General features: G+C 36.8%; 1 protein-coding gene across 1 annotated transcript in view; it reads right to left on the bottom strand.

Annotated features, from left to right (window-relative positions):
• Nucleotides 1–27,376, bottom strand: part of STAT4 (signal transducer and activator of transcription 4) — a 110,584-nt gene that overhangs the window by 9,909 nt on the left and 73,299 nt on the right. The window contains exons 6-15 of the mRNA XM_074399346.1: nt 26,590–26,668; nt 23,356–23,441; nt 21,419–21,570; nt 19,103–19,261; nt 18,048–18,140; nt 15,027–15,086; nt 14,551–14,568; nt 14,376–14,469; nt 11,344–11,388; nt 566–649 (exon numbers count right to left, since the gene is read on the bottom strand). Of these exons, the coding sequence (XP_074255447.1) occupies nt 566–649; nt 11,344–11,388; nt 14,376–14,469; nt 14,551–14,568; nt 15,027–15,086; nt 18,048–18,140; nt 19,103–19,261; nt 21,419–21,570; nt 23,356–23,441; nt 26,590–26,668 (870 nt within the window). The remainder of the gene's footprint in view (nt 1–565; nt 650–11,343; nt 11,389–14,375; nt 14,470–14,550; nt 14,569–15,026; nt 15,087–18,047; nt 18,141–19,102; nt 19,262–21,418; nt 21,571–23,355; nt 23,442–26,589; nt 26,669–27,376) is intronic.

Genomic DNA, 27,376 nt, shown 5'->3' with positions numbered 1-27,376 from the left:
CTGAGCAACAAATTATTTAATGAATATAGAGTTCATAATGCCTTTGAGCTTTTTGTTTGATTGATTGATTGATTGATTGAGACTGGGTCTCACTCTGTCACCCAGGCTGGAGTGAAGTGGCATGATCAACACTCACTGAAGCCTCCACCTCCTAGACTCAATCGATCCTCCTGCCTCTCTGCCTTCTGAATAGCTGGGACCATAGATACATGCCACCACACCCAGCAAATTTTCGTATTTTTAGCAGAGATGGGAGTTCCACCTTGTTGCCTAGGTTGGTCTTGAATTCCGGGGCTCAAACAATCCACCCGCCTTGGCCTCCCAAAGTGCTGGGATTACAGGTGTGAACCACCGCACCCAGCTATGCACAAGCTTTTATCAATTATATGTAACCAGAATATTATGTGAACCAGTGAACATTTGACATATTGATTTTCTAAATTAAAACAAAAGCAATGAATAGGGAATATACTAAAACCTAGAAAATACCGAGCTTATGTCTATAAATGCTGACCAATTCCTGCAAATGTCATTAGTAAATAGTATACGTTCTTTAAACACCTACCTCCAAATCCATGGTCAGGCCATAGAGGCAGATCTGTGTTTCAAAGGTTATGGAATGAAGTTCTTCAGTCACCATGTGACACCCCTAAGGGAGAGAGAAAAAATTGTTACCTCCCAAATGCATATTTACTATCTAATAGAAGACTTCTTTCTATATAAGTTAATACATTCATTAATAAATTAATAAAATTAATGCCCCCAGACAGTCTCTAGTATATAGAACATTCCCTCTTACTGTCTTAAAAGTTATATACAGAGTTTGGAAAATCTTCAATTTCCCAAACAGAATGATTTTAAGTCTTCAAAACAAGATAATTTCTGGCTTTAAAAATTGTAGCATAGTTTTTTTTTTTTTCAGTTGAAATTTAGACAAGTTGTTCTTTATTTTAATATTTGAAAATTGGTCCTTTTGATTTACCAAATGTTAATAAAAAAGTCCATATATGCACCGGTATACAGATACAAGTCTTAGTGTCACAATGAATTTGTTTAAAAAGAATGCAAGACCTCCTTCTGGTTTAACATGTAGGTGGATTACATGTATTTTCCTCTGTTCCCTCCCTACCTTACCTCCAATAAGGTAATAGCTGGAGTTTTATTCATTTCCCAATAAAGCAAAACTGTAATCTAGATCCCTGAGTAAAAGGTTGAGGAGTGCAGAGTGAGGGTAGAACAAAGAACCCGGAGATTGAAAGCACTGAGTGCCCTGAGGCTGCAGACTGTAAACCAGGATGTGCTTTAAGACCCCCAGCTCAGGCAGTGAGGTCTCCACGCCTCCTGACCTGGGCAGAGGAGGGAGGTTTGCTCTTTGGGGCAGATGAGTCAGAGGAATTACAGAGGCTGTCTACATTCTGGGAACAAGGTCAAGCTGCAGGCAGGGGTTAGGTGCTGTGTGTGCTGAAGAGAGGAAGGTTCTGTGAAAGTTTGTGGTTGAGCCCATGCTTGTCCCTCCTCTGACATCTAGAGCCAGGCTTAAAATCTCCTGGAAATGTATCTGGGAAGTGGACCAGACCAAGGGAGGTAACATACAGATACCGCCTTCTACATCCACCACTGCCCCCCAGCAATCCATTGAAATAGCCAGATTCTAAGAATCACCCTAAGTCTACAGTTCCCAACATGCATATAGAATATTCAGGCAGTTTTTTAGTGCCCTTCTCTTAATTATTAACAGCAAATTGATGATCATCAGGCTTTAACAAAGGCTCTCACATGAAATGAGGCTGCAAAAACAAAAAACTCAGAGGAAAAGTAAAAAAAAAGAAGAATATAAGAAAACAGTGAAAAAAGTCTCCTGTATTCAGCTCAGTCTGTTCAATAAATATATGGCATGTTGAAGGAGCAAATCAACCATCTGCAATGGGAAGACAGTGCTTAGACACTGATTTGAAGAAGCCAACTGTACAAAGCCTTTTTTGAGGCAATGGAGGAATTTGAATACAGAATAGGATTTTTTTAAGGAAGGCTTTTTAAAAGTTGTTGTTTTGGTTTTTCTGATAAGGGTATTGTGGTTAGATTTAAACATTTCTTATATTCTAAAGATACCTGTTGAAGCGTCTATGTTATACTATACTATCTGTAATTTAAGAACTCCAGAAAAATGTATATATAGGGGGAAAATAGGTTAAATATGATAGGCAAAATATTAATCATTGTTGAAGTTAGGTGATGCATAAATCCATTCCATTGTATTTTCTCTCTACTTCTGTATATCTTACATTAAAACATTAAACACTTTAAATGTTTATATTTACATATATTTGAAAATGTTCAAAACATTAAAATAGTTTTTAAAAACTATATAAGACAAATATTGGATCAGTGAAACAAGAATAGAATATTATAAGAAACATTCCCAAAATAATAAAGAACCATTTAAAATATAATAAGTACAATAGACAAGTCAGTAAAAAGATTGGATATAGAGTAGAGGAAATTTCCCAGAATGTAAAACAAACAAAAAACTGTCAAAGAAATAAAAAATGGAATAGAAAAGACAGCAAATAAAGAATCAATACATGAACTGTAACAACAAACTAACACAAGTTCCAGAAAGAGAACAGAGAAAAGGGAGTAGAGGAAATATCAAAGATATAACCACACTGAAACTTACACACTACTTATGGAATTGTTACAATCACTGTGGAGAACAATTCTTCAGTAACTAGAAAAGTAGAAGATGCACATATTACCTACATACAACAATTCTTTTTGACTCATCTGATTCTGACTCATCTGCTACCAAACACATATAAGTCAAAGATTTTTTGCACTCACATTAAGAAAAAGACTTGAGAAGAATGTTAATTGATGAATGTTTATACTAGAACTGTTTATAATGCTAAAAATGATGCATCGATAGGAGAATAGCTAAATATACCGTGTACATTTATAGAGTAAGAAACTTTATAGCATTGGAATAAGTGATCCACAGCAACATGAATCAATGTAGGAATGAGTCTCAGAAAATATTTTGTTGAGCAAGAAAAGCAAGTTGCGATAACCTATATACATAAAGATGTCATTGATGTAAAATCTAAATTTATAATACAGAATAATAAAAAGTATGTAGAAATATATTTATTCATAGAAAAATTATAAAGACATTCTTGAAAATAATGAACACCAAAATTCAAGAGAATGGTTACCTCTTCATTGGGAGGTGGGTAGGTACAGAAAGGAAAAGGATTAAAGGGGGATACCAGGTGTCTTCAACTATATTTGCAAAGTCTGAATTTTTAAGCTGTTTGATGAATGTTCACTCTATTATTCTTTATGTTTTTACATGTTTTCAATAGTCTATAAAAATGAATAAAACAACAAAACTTCACAAACTGAAGGGCATGAGTATTCAAATTGGAAGGACCCATGAATGTCTGGCACAATAAGTAAATGAAGAGCCACACTAAAACTCATTGCTGTAAAATTGCAGGAAACCAGTTTAAAAGTTTCAGAGGTGCAGGAATAAAAAGGCATTTATAAATGATTAAGAATCTGGATACAAGATAAGTAGAAGACAATGGAATAGTATTTTAAGGATTAGGAGGAAAACAGATTTCTAATCCAGAATTCTATATCCAGCCAAACTATCATTCAAGGATGAATGGAAAAAAACTTTCTAAGATATGCAAAGCCTCAGGAAATCTGGCTCCCTAGTACTTTTTCTCTGGAAACTACTGAAAGAATCTCTTGAATAAAAAGGATACAGTAAACTAAGAAAGAGAAAGACATGAACCCAGCCAGGAGAAAGGGGGTGGGACTCCCTAGAATAATGGTGAAAGGAAGTTTCAAAAACAAACAAACAAACAAAAAACCACAACTCCATAACTGCACAACAGGATCAGAGGGCAAGTAGCCAGAACTGGAGCCAGAAGATGGAGGGCTTCCTAAGTGATGTTGCAAAGAAAAAAGGAAGAAGAAAGGAACTCTTAGATTGACATGTTTGACCAAATTGTAAGGACTTTTCTAGTCCTGATGGAAAGTTTGGATCTTAATTAGTGACAGGTACATAAATTAATCAAATAAAAATTTAGGGAAACTATTATATACAAGGAAAACTAAAAGTAATACAAGAATGGAAATACAATTATAGTATGCTGTATGGCTCAGCTATTAACAATTTTTATGTAATCATAGTAAAGTAAACATTGAATACATTGAGTAAGTGAAAATATGTTATATAATGATATTATGAAGATGGGGGAGAATTTCTATGTATGGAAAGCTGTTACAAAAAAGACATAGCTTAATCTTTTATAGAAAATCAAGAGTTAGATATATAAATTAAAAATCAAGAGGTATCAGTATTAGCATGATATTTACAGCTCAAGAAATGATCACATCCTGGGAGGAGACTGGGATGGAAAGAAGCAGGAAATTGCAGTTAGTCCCTGATAAAATTTTATAGTAGGTGAAAAAGGGCCCAGCAGTATTGTCCTCACCTAAAAGCTTGTAAGAAAAATAGGATCTCTGGCCTCATCCCAGGCCTACTGAATCAAATTCTATATTTTAACAAGAATCCTGGGTGGAATTAATTATTCTCAATGTGTGTATCCTCATTATGTTTAATCTCAAAAGGTATATGGAAAATTTGGAGATATAAAATTTCAACAATGTATAAAATGAGCCCTGGGAACCTGTGAACAAGTAGGATTATCTAAACCAGAAAAGTCAGACTGGGGGGTTGGAGGTGGCAGGGTCACCTCAGAAGAAAAGGAGGCCAACACTAACTATGCATTAATAATAAGTCAGAATTCTGTTTGCATTTGAAATTTGAAATAATGAAAACAGTCTAGTATGATGATACGAATAAAAACTATGTGATTATGTGAGAAGACTTCCTTGATAATGAGAATACTACATTTAGGATTTGTTATTGGGAAGGAAGTAATTCTTTGTAATGCCTTACATTGCCTGATGGTCGTTCTATTGACTAGGGTGGAATCAATTCTTACTGGGTTAGTAGAAAGTTATGTTTAATAAAAATTTTGCTTAATAACCCTTTAGACCACCCCTAAAAGTACTCCCAACATGTCAACACATCAAACAGCCAGTTTCTTTTCTCCAGCCTCTTTATATTAAAATAAGTTGCTCTTTCTTTCTTTGAGCATGAGATGAACTAGTTGTCTTGAGTGTAGGCACCAAGTTGGACAGAAGATGTATTTTTAAACAATAGAAATGACAGATACAGGTGAGGGGACGGAAGGCAGCAAACCACACTGCCAAGTGTGTACCTATGCAACAATCCTGCATGTTCATCACATGTACCCCAAAACCTAAAATGCAATAAAAAAATTAAAAAAACCAAATATATATTATATCTATACAGTATGATTTTTTTAAAAAAAATCGAGATTATACTGCACATATTGTTAAACCTGCACTGTCAATATTATCTAGTTAAATAAACTTCAAAAGTTCTATTTAAAAAAAAAAAAAAAAAAAGGAAATCTCACTGCCCTCTAGGGAGGAGGTGCTTACCCTATGCCAAACATGAGACAACTGAAGAATCTACAACTTCCACTTCATGTTTACTAATGAGTGTCCTTTAGATTCTCCATGTGTTCAATGATGGAACTCACCATTGAACCATGGTGATACAAGCTTGTGCAAAACATTTGAGAGGCCTCTATAGTTTAATTTCTTTTTCTTTTTCTTTTTCTTTTTTTTTTTTTTTTTTGAGATGGAGTCTTCCTCTGTTGCTCAGGCTGAAGTGCAGTAGCATGATCTCAGCTCACTACAACCTCTGCCTTCTGGGTTCAAGCGATTCTCCTGCCTCAGCCTCCTGTGTAGCTGGGACTATAGGCACATACCATCATATCCAGCTAATTTTTGTACTTTTAGTAGAGACAGAGTTTCACCATATTGGCTAGGGTGGTCTGAAACTCCTGAATTCAAGTGATTCGCCTGTCTTGACCTCCCAAACTGCTGGGATTACAGGTGTGAGCCACCACACCCAGCCTACAGTTTAATTTCTATGAATAAATATATATCGGATCATTCAGTACATCTAGCTTCCTCAGCTTTCAGTTATGGAACCTGTATGTTAATCAGCCAAACATCAGGGTCTTAAAAGTGTGAGAAACCAGGATTCCACAGACGCAATAATATTCAAGGTCGTCCATTAACTTTGGAAAAAGACTTTATGCTTTAGGTAGTACTTTACTGAACTGAAATGTGGGTAGTGAGAAGGTGATTCTTTTATCTGTGATTCAAAATAATTTCTAATGTTTACTTTAAATTTCTAATGCAATTGTGGGCACATTTAGAATGAAATCCAGCAAGGAAGCTGACATACAATACATAAGACAGGAGGAAAGACGTTCTGACCGAACAAAGCATCATTAGTTTTTACAACCTGCATGGCCATCATAGTCTTCATTACTTCATCAGTGTCGTCTAAGCTAGAGACACTATTTAGTCTCCCATCCTCAGGGTCCATTCCTCACAGAAGCGTCATAGATAAGATGCACCATTAATGTTTGTATCAAAGCCATCCTAATCATTCAAGATGATTCCAGATAGAAAATACCCATATTAATGATATTTACACTATCTGGCACTGAATATTATAGCTAGATCGACTGTATTGTACTTCTAAAGAAAAATGCCCATTGGAAAACCTGCTAAGAAACTGGAAAACTAGTCAACCAACTTAATCAGGGCTCCACTTGGGGAAAAAAAAAGATACAACCTAATAAAAGGTAGGTCTAGATGTCACCATATTCTTCTCTGCTTCCTCTGCTCAGTATCTAATAATACACCTTGGAAACCTAGACTATATTAACAAATGGTAATGACTTTTAACTTGATAGAAAACCTCTGCTAAGAAAAATATGACTTGGATAAAGGGTGATTTTTCACCCAAATTTCTTGCTCATCTTTTAACAATCCATAATTTATGATAACGTCCCACATGGAAAACTACGTAGACTAGAATAGAAACAATTAAAATAATCCTTTCATTTAGTGAATATTGAGCACCTATTATGTGCTAGATACTGGGTTAGATGCTGGGAAACAATTAAGAGAGGGAAACAGTGGTTCAATCACATGAGCGATAGCCTTTAATCGCAGAATCACAGAATCAGAAGACAGGAATATAAAACGACAACTCTGCTTAGCCCATAAAATAAGGGTACTGTCTGGGTGCTGTTGCATTCTAAAATGTCTAAGGTTTTAATAATATTTTTGTACAATTCTCCCTCAAAAAACTGTTGCAACTCTTTAAATTAGTTCAGCAAGAAATCAGCTTGCTGTGCAAATGCTTGGGGTGTGAGTAGTGTGTCTGTGTTTGAGAACACTGAACCTTGAAAGAACATCTGTTTGGCTATTTTGTTAAAGGAAACTCAAGTCACCCAGGCTTCACTAATAGCTTCATTGTGCTTCATGACTTTCCACCACATAAACAAAATTACCTAACACCTCAGTCTGTGGCTAAAACTGTCATTTATCAGTTAAAGCCCACTGACAAAGAGCAAACTGGAGAGACTACAATTCCAGCTTCTCTATTCAAACAGTTTTCACATTTCAATAATCACTCTCTAGCTGGCTCCCTGCTAGATAAGGGCCTCCAGGGAAAGGTTGCTTCCTGGGAATGTTTATTTTACAGGGACAGATGGATTGGCTCAAAGCCTGGCCACTTGCTAGGTGATGAAATCGTTTATTCACATTGACTCTTCCCAGGCGAGAACAGAGGTGAGAGAAAGGCAGTGATTGCTAAAGCTAATTTTACTCCCACTGTCAATCATTTAATAACTATTTGATACAAGCTCTTACAACCACAAAAGTAGAACGAGGGGACCCACAATTGTGTGTGTGTGTGTGTGTGTGTGTGTGTGTGTGTATGGTGTGGGTGTGTGTGTGTGCATGATGGGAGTGATGAGCATTGGAGTGGTAGCAGGAATGCCAGACAGAAAATCCCATGAAGGGGCATACACAAATGGTGACCTGAGGTTTCAGGGACCTCGAGCTGGAAAGGGGAAGTGCCCAGGGTTTTGATAGGGACACATCTCCAGTAGAGCACTTGGCAGGTAAGCAGAGAAGAATAAAGATCAGCAGTTGTCTGAAGTTAGGTACCTCCTTTCAGAGCCCAGTTTTCCCATCTGTGTAGACACCTGCTCCCTCCAGAGGAGGCTGATCTGTAAATGTCATGCCAATATCTACACAGCCCACCATCACTGACTCATACACAGCTCATTCGGTCCTCATGACAGTCCTTAGAAGTGTAGGTTAACGTTAGCACCATTTTGTAGATAAGGAAATTGGGAGTTAGAGAGGTTAAGTGGCTTGTGCAAGCTCAGACTGCCCGAAGAGGCAGAAACCAACACAGTGCTATCTCCACTATCTCACCGAGGCACGGCCCAAGTGCAAAAGGAGACACAGTAGACAAGAGAGGTCAACAGCATTTTCTGAAGAAGCATTATCTTAAATTGTGATGTGAGACAGCCATGATTTCTGAGCGGGTGGGCAAGGTGCAGCCACTCTGTGAGATAGATGGGGTGAGGTAACTGGGTAGGAGGAGTGCCAACCAGCTCGCCTTTACGGGGAAGATTCTGCGACCCAGAGGCAGCATAGCAGGGGGGCCAGGAGCAGGGAGATGGGATCAGACTGCCATGGTTTTATCTTGGCCCTGCCATCAACTGCCCCTGTAATCTTGAGTAAGCTGTGCAAACACTCTGTGCCTCAGTTTCCATAACTGAAACAAGTATGAGGCTAATAGTACCGACTTCACAGTCCTGTTGCAAGAATAGCAGAAATCAGTATTAGTGAAGCTCTTAGTGTCCATGAGGATTGTTGAAGTCATTCTTAGGAGGCTGTGAACTCCTGCTACAGGTGCTCACAGATAAGCAATAGCAACTTGCTGTAACTTGAAAATGAGGTTAGGATATCCTGCTTCCTGTTTTCCAGAAATTTGTTACTATAATCCCTGGCCTCATGACTTTATGAATTTCACTTTATTGCTCCCTCTTTCCTAACCTTCGTGTGATCATCCCTACTGAATAGCCAAGACCCTGATTCCTGGCTTATCTTCCTTCACATTTCAGGACTACTCCTGCAGTACAAAGGATAGAGTACCTACGAGTCATACTAAAATTCTACCAACAGGTGGAGCTCAAAGAATAGATTAAAATAAAATGAACACGATTCAGCAAACCTGAAAAAAAAAAAAAAAAAAGAAATAAAAATGATTCTGATATGACTGTATGATTTTGCTATTCATCAGAAAATAAGAGAAAATAAATTGAATGCAATATACGTAGACAGTGTTAATAAGACAGTGGTTGGTTTTTCTACAGTGGAAGATGATTTACTTAGATTTCTGTCTCTAGGGAAATCCAAATGAAGATTTTATATTCATAAAGATGACAATATACTACAAGAGGTGAGCTATTTGGATTTATTCTCATTCGATTTGTTTTACTTAAAAAAGTTCAGGATAATGATGCTTCATCTGTTCAGATTCATAAATAATACTCAGGGATGTCAAGCTGAATGAAATGTTGCAACTCTGGCCAGAATTCCAAGGAGATACGTGGAATGAGCTTTTATTTAAAATGTGCTAATGTTTAGAAAGTTTAGAAGACCTTTATGGGTTTCTATAAGCCGGGAAGAACAACTCCCATTCACTTGTTTTACTAGAATCTCCTTAAACTCAAAAACTCTACTCCTGTGATTTCTTTGACTGCAGAGACCTGCTTAGGGGGCTCTGCCCTGAGCAGCAATTCTACCCTGGAAGACTGAGCTCGTCTTTGGTGGTCCTATGATGTTTGGCAAATGATCTTTAAGATACAGTTAAGGGAATGAAGAATTCTTGGAGGGCAAAATGGTACGGCATTAAATCTTTTGTGATGGATCTTTATGGTTTTGTGGGGTGTGATAAATTGGATGTCATTGGAGGCTGGCTTTACAAAGTGCTTTTATTCCAAACAATTCAGAGATCTTTCTTATAGGAGCTGTGACTGTCAAGCCTAGAGTTTGGATCCATATGAACCACCCCAAAAATAAACCTCGTTGTTTCAAAATTGCATCATGTAAGTGGTTTTACACCTGCCGCACCTCTGAACAGGGACTGTTGAGCATTACTATCCTGATCTCTTGGAGGAAAAAAAATTGCAATATTTCTTCATCAGATCATTTGCCAAACATCACATTTTCAGGCCCTGGCAGAGCATGTACTCAAACCCAGGTTTTCTAGTTCCAAATAGACAGGTCATGGACTTATGCCTTAGTTTCTAGGTCAACTCAATAGATTTTCTCCAAGGTCATGTCCAGTTCATGATTTGACTGCTCGATCATCTACTAACTCAAATGTGAGTACTCAGACTGCATCAGTTGGTTCCTTCATTCAATTTGTCTAGTGAAATGCAAACATTAGAAAGCAAGGTGATTGATACCTCAAAATAATAAGGTTGGTTTTTACCCTGAATATCATAATTGCAGGGTAAAAAAAAAAAAAGGCTGACTTCATGTATGTGAGAAAATGAGTGAATGAAAAATGAAGAATAACAAAGATATTTCTTGATAATGGACTAACTAAAGAAATTACAGCACATCTATAAAATGCAATGTAATGCAACCAATTTAAATTATGTTCTCCAAGAATATTTAAAATTATGAAAAATTATTCTCCGGGTTGGGCACAGGGGCTCAAAAAAAAAAAAAAGGATACATGAATACATTGCTATATGAAGCAATGAATATTTTTTTTTTTGAGACTAAAGCTCATGCTGTTGTCCAAGCTGGAGTGCAATGGCGTAATCTCAGCTCACTGCAACCTCTGCCTCCCAGGTTCAAGCAATTCTCTGGCCTCAGCCTCCTGAGTAGCTGGGATTACAGGTGCCCACCATCATGCCCAGCTAATTTTTGTATTATTAGTAGAGATGGGGTTTCGCCATGTTGACCAGGCTGGTCTCGAACTTCTGACCTCATGATCCATCTGCCTTGGCCTCCCAAAGTGCTGGGATTACAGGCGTGAGCCACCCGTGCCCAGCCTGAGTATCATATATTTTTAAAGTAATATATACATAAATAAAAGACTGGAATGATGTATACCAAGATGTTAATAGTTATTTTCTTTGGAGGGTGTTATTATGTTATTTTTATTTTCTCTTTTAAAAGAACTTCCTCATATTTTCTGCAATTATCAAGCTTTACATCTATAATCAGAAAAACATGAATTTGATTTTATATGAAGTCAAGCAGTTTAAAAGCTTTGTAAAAATAAGATATTATAAGATCTGTTCCCAGAAAAATTCTATAGGAGAAAACATTTCCTACCTCATTTCCTTTACCTCCAGCACTGGACTTCATTTCCTTTGGTTGCTTTGTAAAAGAAAACAACAATATTTAGATGGAGAAGCATTATCAGCTACATATTAAGTCGGTCGTACCTGTTGCAGTCGTTTTCTTGGCCACAGTTTTGACTTCTAGAAAAGCAACATATTTTCAAACTCATTGAAGCCTGACACAACTGCCCAGATTTAAGAGAGGAGCTTCCTGTCTCACCCCATGGGATGCCACTTTAGAAACTTGAGTTGGCTTATCACTAAGATTTTAGCTTTCCGCCAACATTTTCAAGAAAAGAAATCATGCTGAGAACTTTCAGAATCTGTACAGCACTCATTTGTTGCTGGAAAGAATCATTTTCAAGCTATGGGTGATGATTCCCAGTCCCTGAGAAACCAAGTCTAACAGAGAGGACTAGAAAAATAAACTATAGGGCAGAGTGTACCATATAGCATAGTAAGCCATTAAATGACATTAGAGAGGAAGAAGACTCATGGACACAAAATAAATGTTCACTGATATAGATTACTGAATGAAAAAAGAGGCAGAAAACAAATAATATAGTGTGTATTATTTGATCCCACTTTAAAAATAATTATATATAAATATTTTAGAAAAAAGGACAAAGTTATAAAAAATAAAGATGTTAATAGCATTGCAAGGTGGTGAAATTATAGGTTATAATTTTAAATTTTTGACTTTTATTTTCTATATGTATTTTGTATTAAAAAGGAATTAAGGTTTTATGCATAAAATAAATGTGAAAATGCTTTGGAAGAGCAAAAGAGCACTGTGAAAACTGCGATTTTGTTATTTTATATTTTGTACCTGCTAAAATAAAGACCTCACTGATTTTTGGTGCATTTCTTGTTCTCCCTTTTCCATGTGACTTTTTTGGGAGACAGACATTTCTAAGTTAAGCTCTTCCTACTTTACTTATTACCAAACATGGCCCCTTGTTCAAAGTTCCTGGAGGGTAGGAATTGAGCCTAACAAAATAGAGTGCAAGTTACAAGGATGTCTATAATACATTGTTCTTTATTACATTTTATTTATTTGGCAGTTCACACAGGAAGGATTCATTAAAAAAAAAAAAAAGCAAAAACAAAAGCATATTCCTCAATACTAAAAACCAAACAAAAACAAAATCAAAACCAGAAATCAGAATAAATTTACGTATGCAGCTATCTTTCTGTTACGCTACATTTTATCTTTTAGAAAGTAGACTTTTTAAGGCAGATTCAATGGTGCCCAAACATTCAGTGAGGCAATTGCTAAACATTAATAAGCAGGAGGAGTAACGTGGTTTCTGACAAGAAAAACAGTAAGGTCTTTGGGAATCTAAGAACTATGCAAAGAATTAGAAAGGCGGCAGGAAGAGAACTCTAGGTCAAGAGGAAGTGGTAAAAACAAGAAGCAACAGGATGAGGCTGGGTCAGAGCTTTCTAGACATACCAAGGTGAGCTATTTACAGCTGCTATACCCAGGAGCATCCTATTTCCCCATGCTAGCCTCCTAAAATGAAAGCGCTTGTCACCAGACATGATTATCAGAGAGATAAAAATGAAACCAGGAATGCCTATCCATTATTGCATGTGTGTGTGTGCCTTTGTACTTTCATATTTATATATCATCATTGTACATATTTTTGTGGTACATGTGATGTTTTCATACATGTATACAATGTATAATAATCAAATCAGGGTAACTGGGATATTTATAACGTAATTTATATTTTCTTTGTGTTGGGACCATTACAATTCTTCTCTTCCTGCTATTTAAAAATATGCAATAAATTATTATTCCCTTCTATAATTTTTTTTTTCAAGTCTGAGTCTTGCTTTGTCACCCAGGTTGGAGTGCAGTGGCATGATTTCAGCTCACTCATTCACCTCCCAGGTTCAAGCGATTCTCCTGCCTCAGCATCCCAATTAGCTGAGATTACAGGCACGCGTCACCACGCCCAGCTAATTTTTGTGTTTTTAGTAGAGATGGAGTTTCACCATGCTGGCCAGACTGGTCTCGAACTCCTGACCTCAGATGATCCGCCTGCCTCTGCCTCCCAAAGTGCTGGAATTACAAGTGTGAGCCACTGCACCTGGCCCCTTCTATACTATTGAATACCAGAATTTATTTCTTCTGTCTAACTGTATCTTCGTACCCATTAACTGACTTCTCTTTATCCTCCTGCCTCACTTCGTTTTCTGGCCTCTGGTAACCACCATTCTACTATCTGCCTCCAAGAGATCTGCTTTTTTAGTTCCCACATGAGTGAGAACATGCAATATTTATCTTTCTATGCCTGGCTTATTTCATTTAACATAATGACCTCCAGTTCCATCCATGTTGATACATATGACACAGTTTCGTTCTCTCAATGGCTGAATAATATTCCACTGTGTAATACCTCTCCATTTTAAGACAGATTATCTCTGCCCTTATCAGCAAAATATACTGACCAACTCCCATGCACGCTTAGGTTCTATGTCTTCGTTGCTTATAACTCAGACCTTCTGAGTAAAGGTTCAGTGTTCTTTCTACCATTTTAATTATTCACTGATGGCATGTTTTATTTCTCAATATGGTTCCTGATTTCTTTTCTTTCTTTCTTTCTTTTTTTGTTTTGAGACGGAGTCTTGCACTGTCGTCCGTGCTGGAGTGCAACGGCGCGATCTCAGCTCATGCAACCCCTGCCTCCCGGGTTCAAGCGACTCTCCTGCCTCAGCCTCCAGAGTAGCTGGGACTACAGGCACCCATCACCACGCCCAGCTAATTTTTCTGTATTTTTAATGAGACGGGGTTTCACTATGTTGACCAGGTGGTGGAGGTTGCAGCATCCTGACCTGGTGAACCGCCCGCCTCTGCCTCCCAAAGTGCTGTGATTACAAGCCACCGTGCCCGGCCAGTTTCTAATTTGAAACAAGAAATGTTTAAGCACAGAATATACTGTTATAAGGCCTCTTAGTAAAGATGTCTCTGATTTGGGGGAAAAAAAGCCTGTGTAACTTTACTGCTAAACTTACCAAATGTCGAAATTCTACCGAGAGACTCCCACTGGAAGATTCTTCAATAGACATGGCTTTGACATTAGTTCCACAAAGTACAAATCTTCGGTTGCTGGAGAGGAAATCTTAGCTATTTACATGGTCTCAGGTAAAACAGAGCAGCAATAAAGATTCCACAAAATAAATGTCTTACCTTAGAGTTGAAACATTCCTGTAAAACCAAGAAGATTCTTTAAAATGAGCTATTTAATAGATCTAGGAACAACTTTCTATGATACTTTATTTATTTATTTACTTATTTATTTAGAGACAGAGTCTCACTCTGTCACCTAGGCTGGAGTGCAGTGGCATGATCTTGGCTCACTACAACCTCTGCCTCCCAGGTTCAAGTGATTCTCCTGCCTCAGCCTCCTGAGTAGCTGGGACTACAGGCATGAGCCACCACACCTGGCCTCTATGATACTTTAAAGGATAGTAGATAAAATTGATTTCAAGTTTTTATAATAAAATTTTAAAGTTAAACATTGAGTTTTGTTAAATGTTTGAACTTCAAATATTTGAAGTACATTGTTAGATAAGTCAATTTAAATGATCAAAATTATTCTATAAAACAAGGGTCATTCAATTTAAACAGTCTTTCACAATTCAAAATGATATTAGAAAACTTACTTGTCAATTGATGCTTTAACCTTTACCTGATAGTTTAGTTCTGGTAATTTTATTAGTAGTCTGAAAAGAGATATCAATAAAAAAAAGATAACAATTGAAAGGGTTTTAAAACTTTTTTATATTTAAACATTTAAATATACTTATGGAATATGCATATAAATAAACCTTACATTATCCATAGTTATATGATAGTATGTTTTAAGAATGTACAATGCCTCTTCAGTTTGCCATTTTACTAATGTAGACATTAGTCACGTAATAGCATTATTGACAAACATTTGGAAAGTGTTTCCATATTGCTTCAGTTGATGTTTGCTGGATAATACATTGGCTGGGTCAGAAAAAAAAAGATTATATTTTGGCTGAAGCCCAAATCTGAGTTAAATGCATAGATATAAAAAATTCTTACATGGTTTAATTTTATCCTCATATTACAAAAAAAAAAAAAAAAAAAAAAACCATTTTGTAAGTGTTGATGATGAGTATTTTATGGTGACTATACTATGACAGACCTCTAGTAAAATATGGAAAATCCCAATTAGAATGCATTTGAAATCTTTCAAAACACTATATTAAAATAACAGCAAAAATGTTCATTAAAAAACCAACTTCAAATGAAAAAGTAATTGAAGTTCAATATAAAAATTTCTTTAATTCCTTCTGTGTCAGCCCATCCATTATTCTTTTGCTTTCTCTAACTCCTCAGATTTCTCTCCTGTGATGTAAGCTACCTGTGGGTTCAGTGCAGTTTCAGAGATAGTCATTCAGTCCCTCACACATTCATTCATTTACTCATGCCCTCATCCTAAACTTTGCTCATTCACTCAGCATGTGCTGAGCTCCTCATATTTGCCCAGTACAGCCTTAGGTACCAGAGAAGTGGTGTAGCAAAGATTGCAGGAGGGAGAAATGTGAACATGGTTCTGCAAGAAAGGCGGGAATCCAGGCACACAGATGGAATATAGAGAATATGGTGATAAGCAACTCGCTGGCATTAGAGAAATGAAATCATAGTTCATAGGCAGCCCAAACAAAAGGGTGGGTTGAATGTTGCAAAATGTTGAAAGTCCCGTACAAGGCACAAGATTGGTTCAGGGTTTGGAGTATGTTGACTGTGCAGCCACTAGTAATGAACGGTGAGAAGGGGGCATAGTCATATAAAATAAGGCCAGATGTTTTTCTCCTCCACCTTCCTTTTTATACTACTTCAGGAAGGATCTGATTCACTGTAAGATGCTGATGAGTCCCACTGAGTCCACGTTCATCCTTTCCTTCGAAACAGGAGGATGCAATGGTATGGCAAAGAGGGGTTTTAGGAAAACCTTGATTAAGGGATCACCTATCAAGATGGTGGGTAATAATGTGTAGAGGAGGAGGATGGAGGCACAGGAGGTAGACGAGGAAGGCAGAACCTACAATGAGGGACTGAAATTCTATGCCCCTGGCAATCAGTCCACACCACATGCCAATGGTGCTGCTTCAGAGTACTTTTGCTGGGCAATCCCTACTCATCTCCCCTTTTGCCCCAGAGACCATCTTAGACTTACTATATCATCTATAGGAGCGTCTCAAGGAAAAGTAGAATGTCCACCACTTCTCCATCCTAGTTCCCTTTATTGTCACTCTCCTCCGAGTTATATAGAGACGTGGGAATGAAGAATGAACAACTTTTGATAATTCCTATTTTATTTTATTTTCCTTTATTATTTTATTTTATTTTTTTGAGACTGAGTCTTGCTCTGTCACCCAGGCTGGAGTGTAGTGGTGTGATCTCGGCTCTCTGTAATCTCTGCCTCCCAGGTTCAAGCGATTCTCGTGCCTCAACCTCCTGAGTAGCTGGGATTACAGGCGTGCACCGACATTCTCAGATAATTTTTCTGTTTTTAGTAGAGATGGGGTTTTGCCATGCTGGCCAGGCTGGTCTTGAACTCCTGACCTCAGGTGATCTGCCTTCCTCGGCCTCCCGAAATGTTGGGATTATGGGCATGAGCCACCATGCCTGGCCAACAATGCAACTTAAAAAGGAACCTAGCCTCTGCCTTTTGCTTTCAGTTCTTAAATCTTGGTGCAAAATTCACACAAATAAACTGATTAAGAATTTTAATTGGTGTCTTAAAAAAGCAAACTGAAGACAAATGCCTTCTCTTTAAAAATGGAGTTCCAGTAGTGATACGTGATCAGCAACCCCATCATAGAACCCTAAATTGCTCTGTATCATGGCGTCACCACCTCTTGACATGTTAGTCGGTGGTTTCAGTTTTCCAGAGGTGACCTAGAGATTAAGCATTTAAAGCTTTAGTTCTTGGAGTTTGAGGCATGATGAGAATCTTTGAAAGTAAGAACTCGAACTCATTTTTCTCAGCATCATTACGGACAACTGTAAGTTTTGATTGCTCATGCTAATAGAAAGGATCAAATTCACAGAGAAAGCAAAGCAACAATAACACAAAAGTTATGTCTTTAACTCAGGGACACAATAGAGATATATGGAAAACTGTGGTTTTGAGAGTTTTTGTGGAAAGTCCAATAAGCCAGTTACTGGGTAATCACAGGAGATGAATATGCCACTACATTTCCTGGATAGGATATTCAAAGCCTTCCAGAATCTGTCCCCAGTCTGTCCTCTCAATTCTGTCTCTCCCTGCCCCTCATGATTACCAGACAGACCCAGGAAGCCATTATTTCTGTACTCTTCCTCTCCTACAATCCTCTGGGTGATCAATCTCTCCAGTCTTTTCTCAAGTCAACCTTTTCAGTAATTCATTTCATTGTGCCTGATAGTATGATTCCACACTTTCAGGCTAATATCCCTCTTGTCCTCATCCGCACTGTCATGCTCCTGACAAGCAGGACTCTCATCTTAACATTTCTGTGGCTATCTCCTAAGGCTCAGAGCTGGCACAGAGCAGATGGTTCAATAAAGAATAGCTGAATGCAAGCCACAGTGAGAGAAACTGGCCTTGACTACCCAGAAACTATAGCTCCACAAACACATGAAATAGTAGAAGACATTCTGCCTACCTCAGTTTTACAGTGAACTGAATTAGGGTTTTAAGTACCAACGGCCTCTGAGGGTGGGTTGGCATACATGGCTGTCGCTCAACCACAAGTGAGCTAGATAAAAAGGAAAGAAAGCGTGTCATTTGAAAACATTAAAAATATCAATAGACTGAAAACCACAGAGGAACAGGATGCTATCCACTCATAAAGTCCAAGTTTTCTACATTTAGGAGATATTCAAACCCCCAATTAAACTCAGATCTTTAAAATGACTATTCATAAATCATTTAACAGCAGTAAATGATTCTTGTTATAATTGAGCCATAAATAAAAGTCCCAGTTCATTTAGTAATTTTTTTTTCTTTTGAAAAGGGTCTCTCTCTCTCTCTGTTGCCCAGACTGAAGTGCAGTGGCATAATCATAGCTTACTGCAGCCTTGACCTCATGGGCTCAAGTGATCCTCCTGCTTTGTCCCCCTGAGTATCTAGGACTATAGGAATGTGCCACCATGCCTGGATAATTTGTTTTATTTTTTGTAGAGATGGGGGTCTTTCTATGTTGTCCAGGGTGGTCTCAAACTCCTGAGCTCAAGCAACCTCCTGTCTCAGCCTCCCAAAGTGCTGGAATTACAGGTGTGAGGCACCTTGCTTGGCTGAGAATAAATTTCATGACTTTTTTGGACTAAATATTAGGATTTCTGGTACATATTAGTATTTTTTCTTTAGAATAGCTCATAAACATGAAAATGTTCTCCATCCTTCATTTCATGGATATGCACGTAAGAAAAAACCCTTGAAATCTTTTCTAAAATGTAAAAACTGAGCTGTAGGTGAGTGACATGGTTTAGTTTGTAGAAAACCGAGCCAGTTGGTGAGAGAAGTGTTGATGAATAAATAGTGAAGAGTAGAAATGTGATTTCTGAAACTTTTTGGGGTTCTAGTCACTTCTTCCTGAGGCTCGTTGTTGAATACATCCCTGCCACTCTTTCATCTAACACCAAAACCTTAGGCAGGGTGTTCTTACTTCACGGGATGGAGGATGCCGGGAAGCACTGAAATTTATAGCACTTCACTTACTTCTTGAAAAGGTTGTAGATCAAGAAGGTGACTCTTTCTAGCATGTGAGTTCTTTGCATCGGAATGGGATCACCTTCATATGTCATTTTGGTAGATTGCTCCTCTAGTTTCTCCAGCTGCCTTCGGAGTTGGAAAAGACTTTCTGCCAATAGTGTAAAGCTATTGAACAGCAAATGAAAATCAAAAATAATTTTTCCACTTATTAGTAAAACATTGTAAGAATGGGTCATAGCTAACAAATGTTAAATTATTAAGTACTTATTTAAATTAATGAAATGAATCACTTAATTTGATTTAGGTTAGTGACAGTTCTTTATTTTTATTTTCCTAACCCATCTTTTTCTTGAATATGCATATGTTAAACATTTTCAATGTTTTCTCATTTATACCTTCAATTAGATATGTCATCATTTATGAGATTTTATCAACATCTGGAACCAAATCCCTTTTAATTACTCTTTGTTTCAGCTTATTAAGCATATAGATGTTAAAACTATGGCACTCACTAAAGGGCAAAGAAAAAGCAAATTTAAAGCCATAAAATACATGAGATGATTAATGTTTTCTTATGTAAGCATACTGAAAGAAAAACATATGAAACAGATCTTCCTCCACAACATATATTTTATTGTCCTAAGTATTAGCCAAGAGTGATCAATGACTCTCTTTAGAGTGAGGTATATTTAGAAATGCTTGCTCTTGATATCTGCTTGGAATTTTATTCACGACATGGTGCTCTCACCTCAGAAACGGAGGTGGTAGTGTGAGCCAGAAGCCTAGGGAAGAGTAAGATTGAAATGGACACAGAAGGGACTGCCAGCTGCAGGAGGCATAACCTCTTAACAGACTTGGAAAGTCCACTTCACCCTACAGCAACTCTTTTTCTACTTCAAGTATCCCACATGTAAGACTGTGACAAGAGTGGTTGAATACGTGCTGACTTTTGGTCTGAGCACCATTATTGATTAAGCTCTTAATTACTCCCTTTATTGTTGTTTTCGCAACAGAGTACAGTGAGTTAAAGAATCAAAGTATCTTCGCAGGGAAAATCAATGTTTTAAGATGAGCCAAACTCCTTACATTTCTTGATAAGTAGGCCTGGCAGGGCAGAACTTTTAGTTAGGGGATCCCCAGTTACTTTGAACAATTTTAGATTTAAACTTAACAGTTTCTTTCTATTTCATATTTTCCAATTGTTCTTTCAATCAAATAGTTTTGTTCTGAATTTATGACATGGAAAATCGTATGAACATTTTAATCTTCTAATGCAAAGGTTAGTATCTACATTTCACTGCATGTTTGCATACATAGATGGGGAGTGGCAGGTTGTATTAACCATTTATGGTTTTAAAACTTGACACATAAAAATTGTATATACTTGTGATATACAACATGATGTTTTGATGTATGTATACATTGTTGAATAGTTACATCAAGATAAATAACATGCATTATTACTTGGCATATCTACTTTTCTGTGGTAGGAACTCTTAAGATCTACTTTCTTAGTAATTTTCAAGTATAGAATAAATTGTGATTAACTACAGTCACCATGCTGTACAATGGATCTCTTGAACTTATTCCTCCTGCCTAACTGAAATTTCCTATGCTTTAACCAACATCCATAACCAAGCAGATCACTATGTTGAAAACACAAAACTAATATTTGAAGGTTGAGATCCCTATTTTCAGGATTATGAAGCTAGTGCTTCTTTTTTTTTTTTTTTTTGAGACGGAGTTTCACTCTTGTTACCCAGGCTGGAGTGCAATGGCGCGATCTTGGCTCACCGCAACCTCCGCCTCCTGGGTTCAGGCAATTCTCCTGCCTCAGCCTCCTGAGTAGCTGGGATTACAGGCACGTGCCACCATGCCCAGCTAATTTTTTGTATTTTTAGTAGAGACGGGGTTTCACCATGTTGACCAGGATGGTCTCGATCTCTCGACCTCGTGATCCACCCGCCTCGGCCTCCCGGAGTGCTGGGATTACAGGCTTGAGCCACCGCGCCTGGCCGAAGCTAGTGCTTCTTTATCATGTCCTTAAAGAAAGCATATTGCTGGTTTTAAAATCTATTCAAGTCTTTTAAGATGGATATCTCATGTGAAAATTAAGCATTCAATACATGCTTTCTTTTATTTTCCCCAAGAGAATAAAAACTAATTTATTCTCATAACTTTGTTCTCAGCTATAGAGTTCACAGCTGCTAATAAGCTGAATGAACTGACGTTCCAGTCTAAACCTGCATGCTCTGGCTGAGTGACACTGACGCTTTGTATTTCCTGTGGTTTTCACTAGAAACTGCAGCCAGTTCGTTTTACCAGTTCTGCAGCTGGCTGAGCACGCTGTGGAGCGGACCCCCGATGCAGGCGATCTGCTGCCGCCGCTTCCAGTCCTGCAGCTCTTCGACGAGCATGCTGTTCATTAACATGTCCGTCTCATGGATGATTTGGGTCATCTTACTGAGAGCCTCCTAAAAACAAAGGGGACAACTGAAGAGGGTTTCGTAAGAAACAAGTCACTTAGAATTCAATTTACAAAATGATTTCACCTGGTAGACAAAGGCTTGGTTAAAATTTTGACCAAATATTTCACCCAATACTAGCTTCTATGTGCCAGGCCTCTTCAAACAATTACATTATTGAAAATAAATGGTGTCATGGGAAAAAAAAGAATGACCACAGTTTAACATTCCCATCATGTGTTTCAGGATAAATATATTGAATTTGTAACTCCTGTGCCACCAATATTGAATATTACAGTCATAAAACTGGATAGTTGCTTATTAAAAGGATATTTATATATTTATTTTTAATAAAGATGTTATCCATTTATATTAAAATGAGCTGATTAAAACTTGAGCCTTTCTGTGTTAATTTTTATTAGGATTTTTTTCTGGGTTTTGGAAGGCGTAATGGAGAATTATAACTTTTATTTTATTTTATTTTTTGAGATGGAGTTTCACTCTGTCACCCAGGCTGGAGTGCAGTGCCATGATCTTGGCTCACTGTAACCTCCACCTCCTGGGTTCAAAGTGATTCTCCTGCCTCAGCCTCCTGAGTAGCTGGGACTACAGGTGCACACCACCATGCTAGGCTAATTTTTGTATTTTTAGTAGAGACAGGGTTTCACCATATTGGTCAGGCTTGTCTTGAACTCCCGACCTCATGATCTGCCCACCTCGGTCTCCCAAAGTGCTGGGATTACAGGTGTGAGCCATCGTGCCCGGCCAAGATTTATAACTTTTAAAGGCCTAGGGGTTAGAAGATACTAATTTCTGTTTTGGCATTATTGTAAGCCATACAAATGCAAACAAAGTATTTAACTTTGCTGAAACTTGGTATTCTCATTTATACAACCTATTGAGTGAATTGAATTATTATCAATGTTCCTTTTCTTTTTAAAATTTTATTCCTAAAGTAGAATAAGATGGCATGCATAAAAATAAATAGCATAGATTTATTATGCATAAAAACATTAAATTTTTTCTTGGATTAACTACTTGCATGCTTAAAATCTGATATGTAACTAAGTTTATAATTAATTTAGGGTGAAGATAAATGTTATGCTTGTTTGTGCTCACACAAATTCCAGCACAAAAAAAATTTAGCCGAACTTTTAGAAATGAACTGTAGATTTATCAATGATTCGTTAAATTTCAATTGCATTTATTTTCCAAGAGATGTAGAAAAGTGAAATAGAGATGTTCCCCCTCGTTAAAAATATGTCATTAAATCAGAAAAAAATTCTTGCTCTCCTTGGAAGAAGTTAGGTTTAATATGTTCGGATGCCAAAAATGAGCTATTCTGAACTTCAGTAAATTGCTTACCACTACATCATTTCTCAGAGTAGAAACTAGAACATTTATTTTCCCAATAAAATTTTAGTAGTCATCAAATACTATTTTAATTATATATGTTCAGTGGAACCCATCTCAGCATATTAAGTACAGCAATTAAAACAGACATGTCTGGAATAATGAAAAATAAAAATTGGGTAAAATTTCCACCTTGAAATTAATGTTAGCTACAGTAAATGTATCACATAAGCAAGATCAATAGGCTCTAAAGAGGTCCAGGGTTGTAAATTCATGAAGAGAAGCAGGGCAAACAGTGTGGGCCTGTTCCTAGAAACCTTTCCGTTTTTTCACTCAGTAAACGGAACTGATAAAATCTGACAGCTTGATTCTTTTCAGTGGGACTAAGTTTAGAAAAAGGAGAAAAATAGGCAAAAGTCAAAATTAAAATTCTTCACTCACCTTTCTCTTGAAATCGAGGCTGTTAAGCATTTCCTGCAGTGTCAAAACTTCCTGATTCATCATGGCACTATTCTTGTCACTCTGATCTGCAAAGGTAAAGAGATCAGATTTAGAGTCCTCTCTAAGTCAAACCTCTCTATTCCTGAAAGTCAAGTCAGCCTCAATCCACCACCCTAAAACAGCCCTGGCCCGGAGAACTTACGTGGTAAGAGACTAATTGGGCTCACGAGAGATGAGCTTGGAAGTCTCTGCTCATTTTGCCAGGAAGAATTACATCCAAGCATGCAGAAAAGGACCTCTTTATTTTACAGACCTTCAGGAAAGATTCTGAAGGTCTGTAAATGAACTATTATAGACAGAACAAAACTTCACTTGGCGTTTTGTTTTGGTGGTGGTGTATGGAGGAGATAAAGCTGCCATAATGGATTCCTTAGTGGATACCTTTACATTAATAATATACTTGGTTGTTTGGTAAAAGTAAGGAAGGTGAGGATCTCCCCTTGTGCCCATGATTAAATTATAGTTGACTCTCTGTTGCCTTTACCTACCCCTCCTGCCCTGCTTCATATGCAGAAGTTATGAGAAACTGCCTGGTAGAGATACAGTCTCATCTATGTAGTCTCATGAACTAATAAAGACTGAGTTCTTTACTGTCTCCCACTTTTATTTTCAAAATGAGCCAGCCTCATCATAAAATTAGCAGTGGGCTAGACTTGTAACTAAGAAAAATATCTGACTAAAAAAAAAAAAAAAAAAAAAAAAAAAAGGTTTATCCTTTTTTACATGGAAATACATGCAATAAATAAACATTATATTATTTAATTTGAAGATTAAACTTTGTTAACATAGTGGTGGGCTCAGAAAATGACACCCCAAAATAAGCAGCAGCCTCAAGGTCTCTCTCAATCCTCTGTCTCTCCATAGCACAGATGAAGTGTTCAGAAGCTCCCTGATCTGCCTAGAAACAGGACCCTTAAGAGGAACACAATTGTCTTTGATACATTTCCTGAAATTTCATTAACTAGAGAAGGTTAACATTCATACCACAAAGGAAAAGTCCGAAAATTAAACACCACACCTAGAGCCCAAACTTTGTCCCAAACCATTGTTTGTTCTTAGGTTCCAGTCAATTATTCGAGAGAATTATTTACTAGCTACCACCTGAACACTGGGTCCATTCATTAACTTTAAAAATCAGGGCATAAAAACATCTGTACCCCATTGGATTATGGGTATTCTCCTGCTCTTCTCCCATCCTGTGCATGTTAAATTTATATGCCCTTTTCTCCTATTGATCTACCTTTTAATAGTCCATATTCATTCAGAGGGTGAAGGGGGAAGGTTTCCTTTTTTGCTCCTACAATGGCAAGTGAATGTTTATACCAACCATTCATGTTCATGAAAAATGAGGGCTGGGAATGCTGATTTGATGTGTGTAGTTGTGAAAAGGAGGCCCCAGAACAACAGTGTGGCAAATTTCTCTACAAAACAGGACTAATCTCTAGGAACTCATTATTGGTTGTAATAATTTGCAAATTCACTAACTCCTAGATCCCATACATAGCAAAATCTTGCTTACACAGCATTTTGGCAACTGAAAACTTCTTTAGCTAACCTTTCTCATCTTCACCAAGGATATAATAACTTGTTTCCCTTGTATTTTTCTTTTTACTTATAACAGGATGGAACAAACAAAATAAATATTTGTGGATTTAGGTGATAAAATGATCATTTTAATTCATAATGTACAGGAAGCACTGAAAAAGTGACTCAAATCATAACAAATTAAGTTAAAATATTCTAAGTCTTAAAATTAGTAGTTTGCATATAAAATTTAGAATAAGGCTGCAAATTTGTAGTTGTTCTAAACCCTTTTAGGGTCATGGACTCCCCCTTTGATAATGAAACCCATGTTTGTGCCATTTCTTCTGAATGGAAAAGCTGTATGTACAAATAATTGTGAAGATTTTGAATAATACTTCCTGGAAGTCAAGGCATCTTCAGCATATCAGGAGAAGAACCCAAAACACCTCATCTTCACGTATGAAAAGTTAAATGTTTGATCACAATCATTCATACTTTCTTCAAGATACATTTTAAGTCAACATTTTAATAGTCAAAGATAATTCTGTGAATGAAAAGTTTATATCTGATTTTTAAAATTATTTTGAAATAATTTTAGAAATACAAGAAAGTTGCACAACTAGTACAGAGTTCTCATATATCTTTCACCTAGATTTTTTATTCTCTTACATAAAAATAGTAAGCATAATGATCAAAACAAGTAAATTAACATCAGCACCATTCCATCAACTAAACTAGACCTAATTAGAATTTTGCCAATTGTCCCATTAATTGCACCATATTTTAAACTATTCATCTATTATTATTTATAAATCTTAGGTCTTGTAAATATTCCCTTTCCCTTCATTTTTTAAAAAACACCTAGTTGTAAACAACTTCAGTGTTTAACTATAGAAAAATAGTCAAATAAATTGCAGTGTCCTTTCATTTTGCCATTTACGAAATTACTGAACTTATGTTTTTAGAGACTTTTTGACGTGAGGAAATACTTAAAAATAAAACTTTAAATGCAGTACACAAAATTATATACAACCTGATTTCATTTTTTGAAAATAAATACATAGATATGTATGTATGGGAACATACAGAGAAAAGGCTGGAAGGAAACATATTTTGGCAGTACTTATCTGTAGATAGTGAGATTTAATCAGATTTTTATTTGTTTTAATGCTTTTGTCTATTTTCCATGCTTTCTTCTATGAAACACATTTCTATTGTATAATCCTAGAAAATGGTATTATTAAAATACTACTTAGGGGTTATATTAGTAATTCTCTGATCATGTTAGGCAATTATTATTTTTGTTTTTGTAATAATTATATTTTTATTCTATAGGAGAAGGTTTTTATTTTTTAGAGATGTATGCTGAAGTTGGGTAATTCCTCACGCAGTTTGAAATTTACACTGAATTTGCTGGTAATTTACTCAGAATTGGTTGTATATCTCAATACACACACACACACACACACACACACACACACATATTTATATGCAGAGAGAAGGAAGAAGCAAAACAAGAAAATACTCCCTGTATTTCCCTAGGCTCACCTAAGGAAGTAGATCAAATTTACCAACTCTGTCAGTGAAAAAAACTCTACTCAAACTGCCTTTTTGTCCCTATGCAGAATTATAGAACACACAAAAACTTACCCATTGTCTGAATTGTTTTATACCTGTAGTCAAATTCATCTTGCAGGTCTTCTAAGTATTTGGTATCTTGTTCTGTCATCTTTTCACAAAAGAAAATTTACTCACTCAGCTGTTACAATTAAGCATGTCAATCAAACAACATCATAAGTATTTAAAAACACTGTTTGGTGCTTCTAGTCTTCAGCAGCAACCAAAGACCATAATGAACCCATGCTTTTGATGAGCTAAGTCATATGAAAGTTGAATAATGCTAAAAGAACCAGACTGAACTTGCCCTTCCAACTATTCTCTCTTTCTGCTTGCCTGGAAGTCTTTCAGCATCTACTTGCTCATTTCTTAATTAGTTCCAAATGATGCTATGCATATAATCTTTTTAAATTGAAGAATATGAATATTTTTGCCTTTTTAGAAGTCGTGGGTATTTCATATAACTCTGTACTAATGGATCAATTAGCACTTTTTGCTTAAGTCTTCATTTAAATATGCTGTAGTTTATGACAATTCAGCTTAAATACTTTTATAAAAAATTTCCTGAAATATGCCTATGCTTCTTCTGTGTCTCTTGTTATTCTGTCTTTAAAATTTTTACTTCACTTTTCTCCAAACCTGGTGATAGTTTCCTGCTCAGATATAATAGTAAATGTCAAGATCTGGGCTAAAGGCTTTTTGCATATTATCTCGTGCAGTCCTCACAACACCCATGAAGTGGGTTAGCCTCAGTTTTACAGAGGAAGAAGCAGAGGTTACGAGATGTGAAGTAACTCACTCGTCACTCAGGTGTTCAGTG

The sequence above is a fragment of the Saimiri boliviensis genome, chromosome 5, assembly GCF_048565385.1.
Source record: "Saimiri boliviensis isolate mSaiBol1 chromosome 5, mSaiBol1.pri, whole genome shotgun sequence".
Classification (NCBI taxonomy): domain Eukaryota; kingdom Metazoa; phylum Chordata; class Mammalia; order Primates; family Cebidae; genus Saimiri; species Saimiri boliviensis.
Note: the sequence above shows the minus strand (reverse complement) of the source record. Positions and strands in the feature narration are given on the sequence as shown.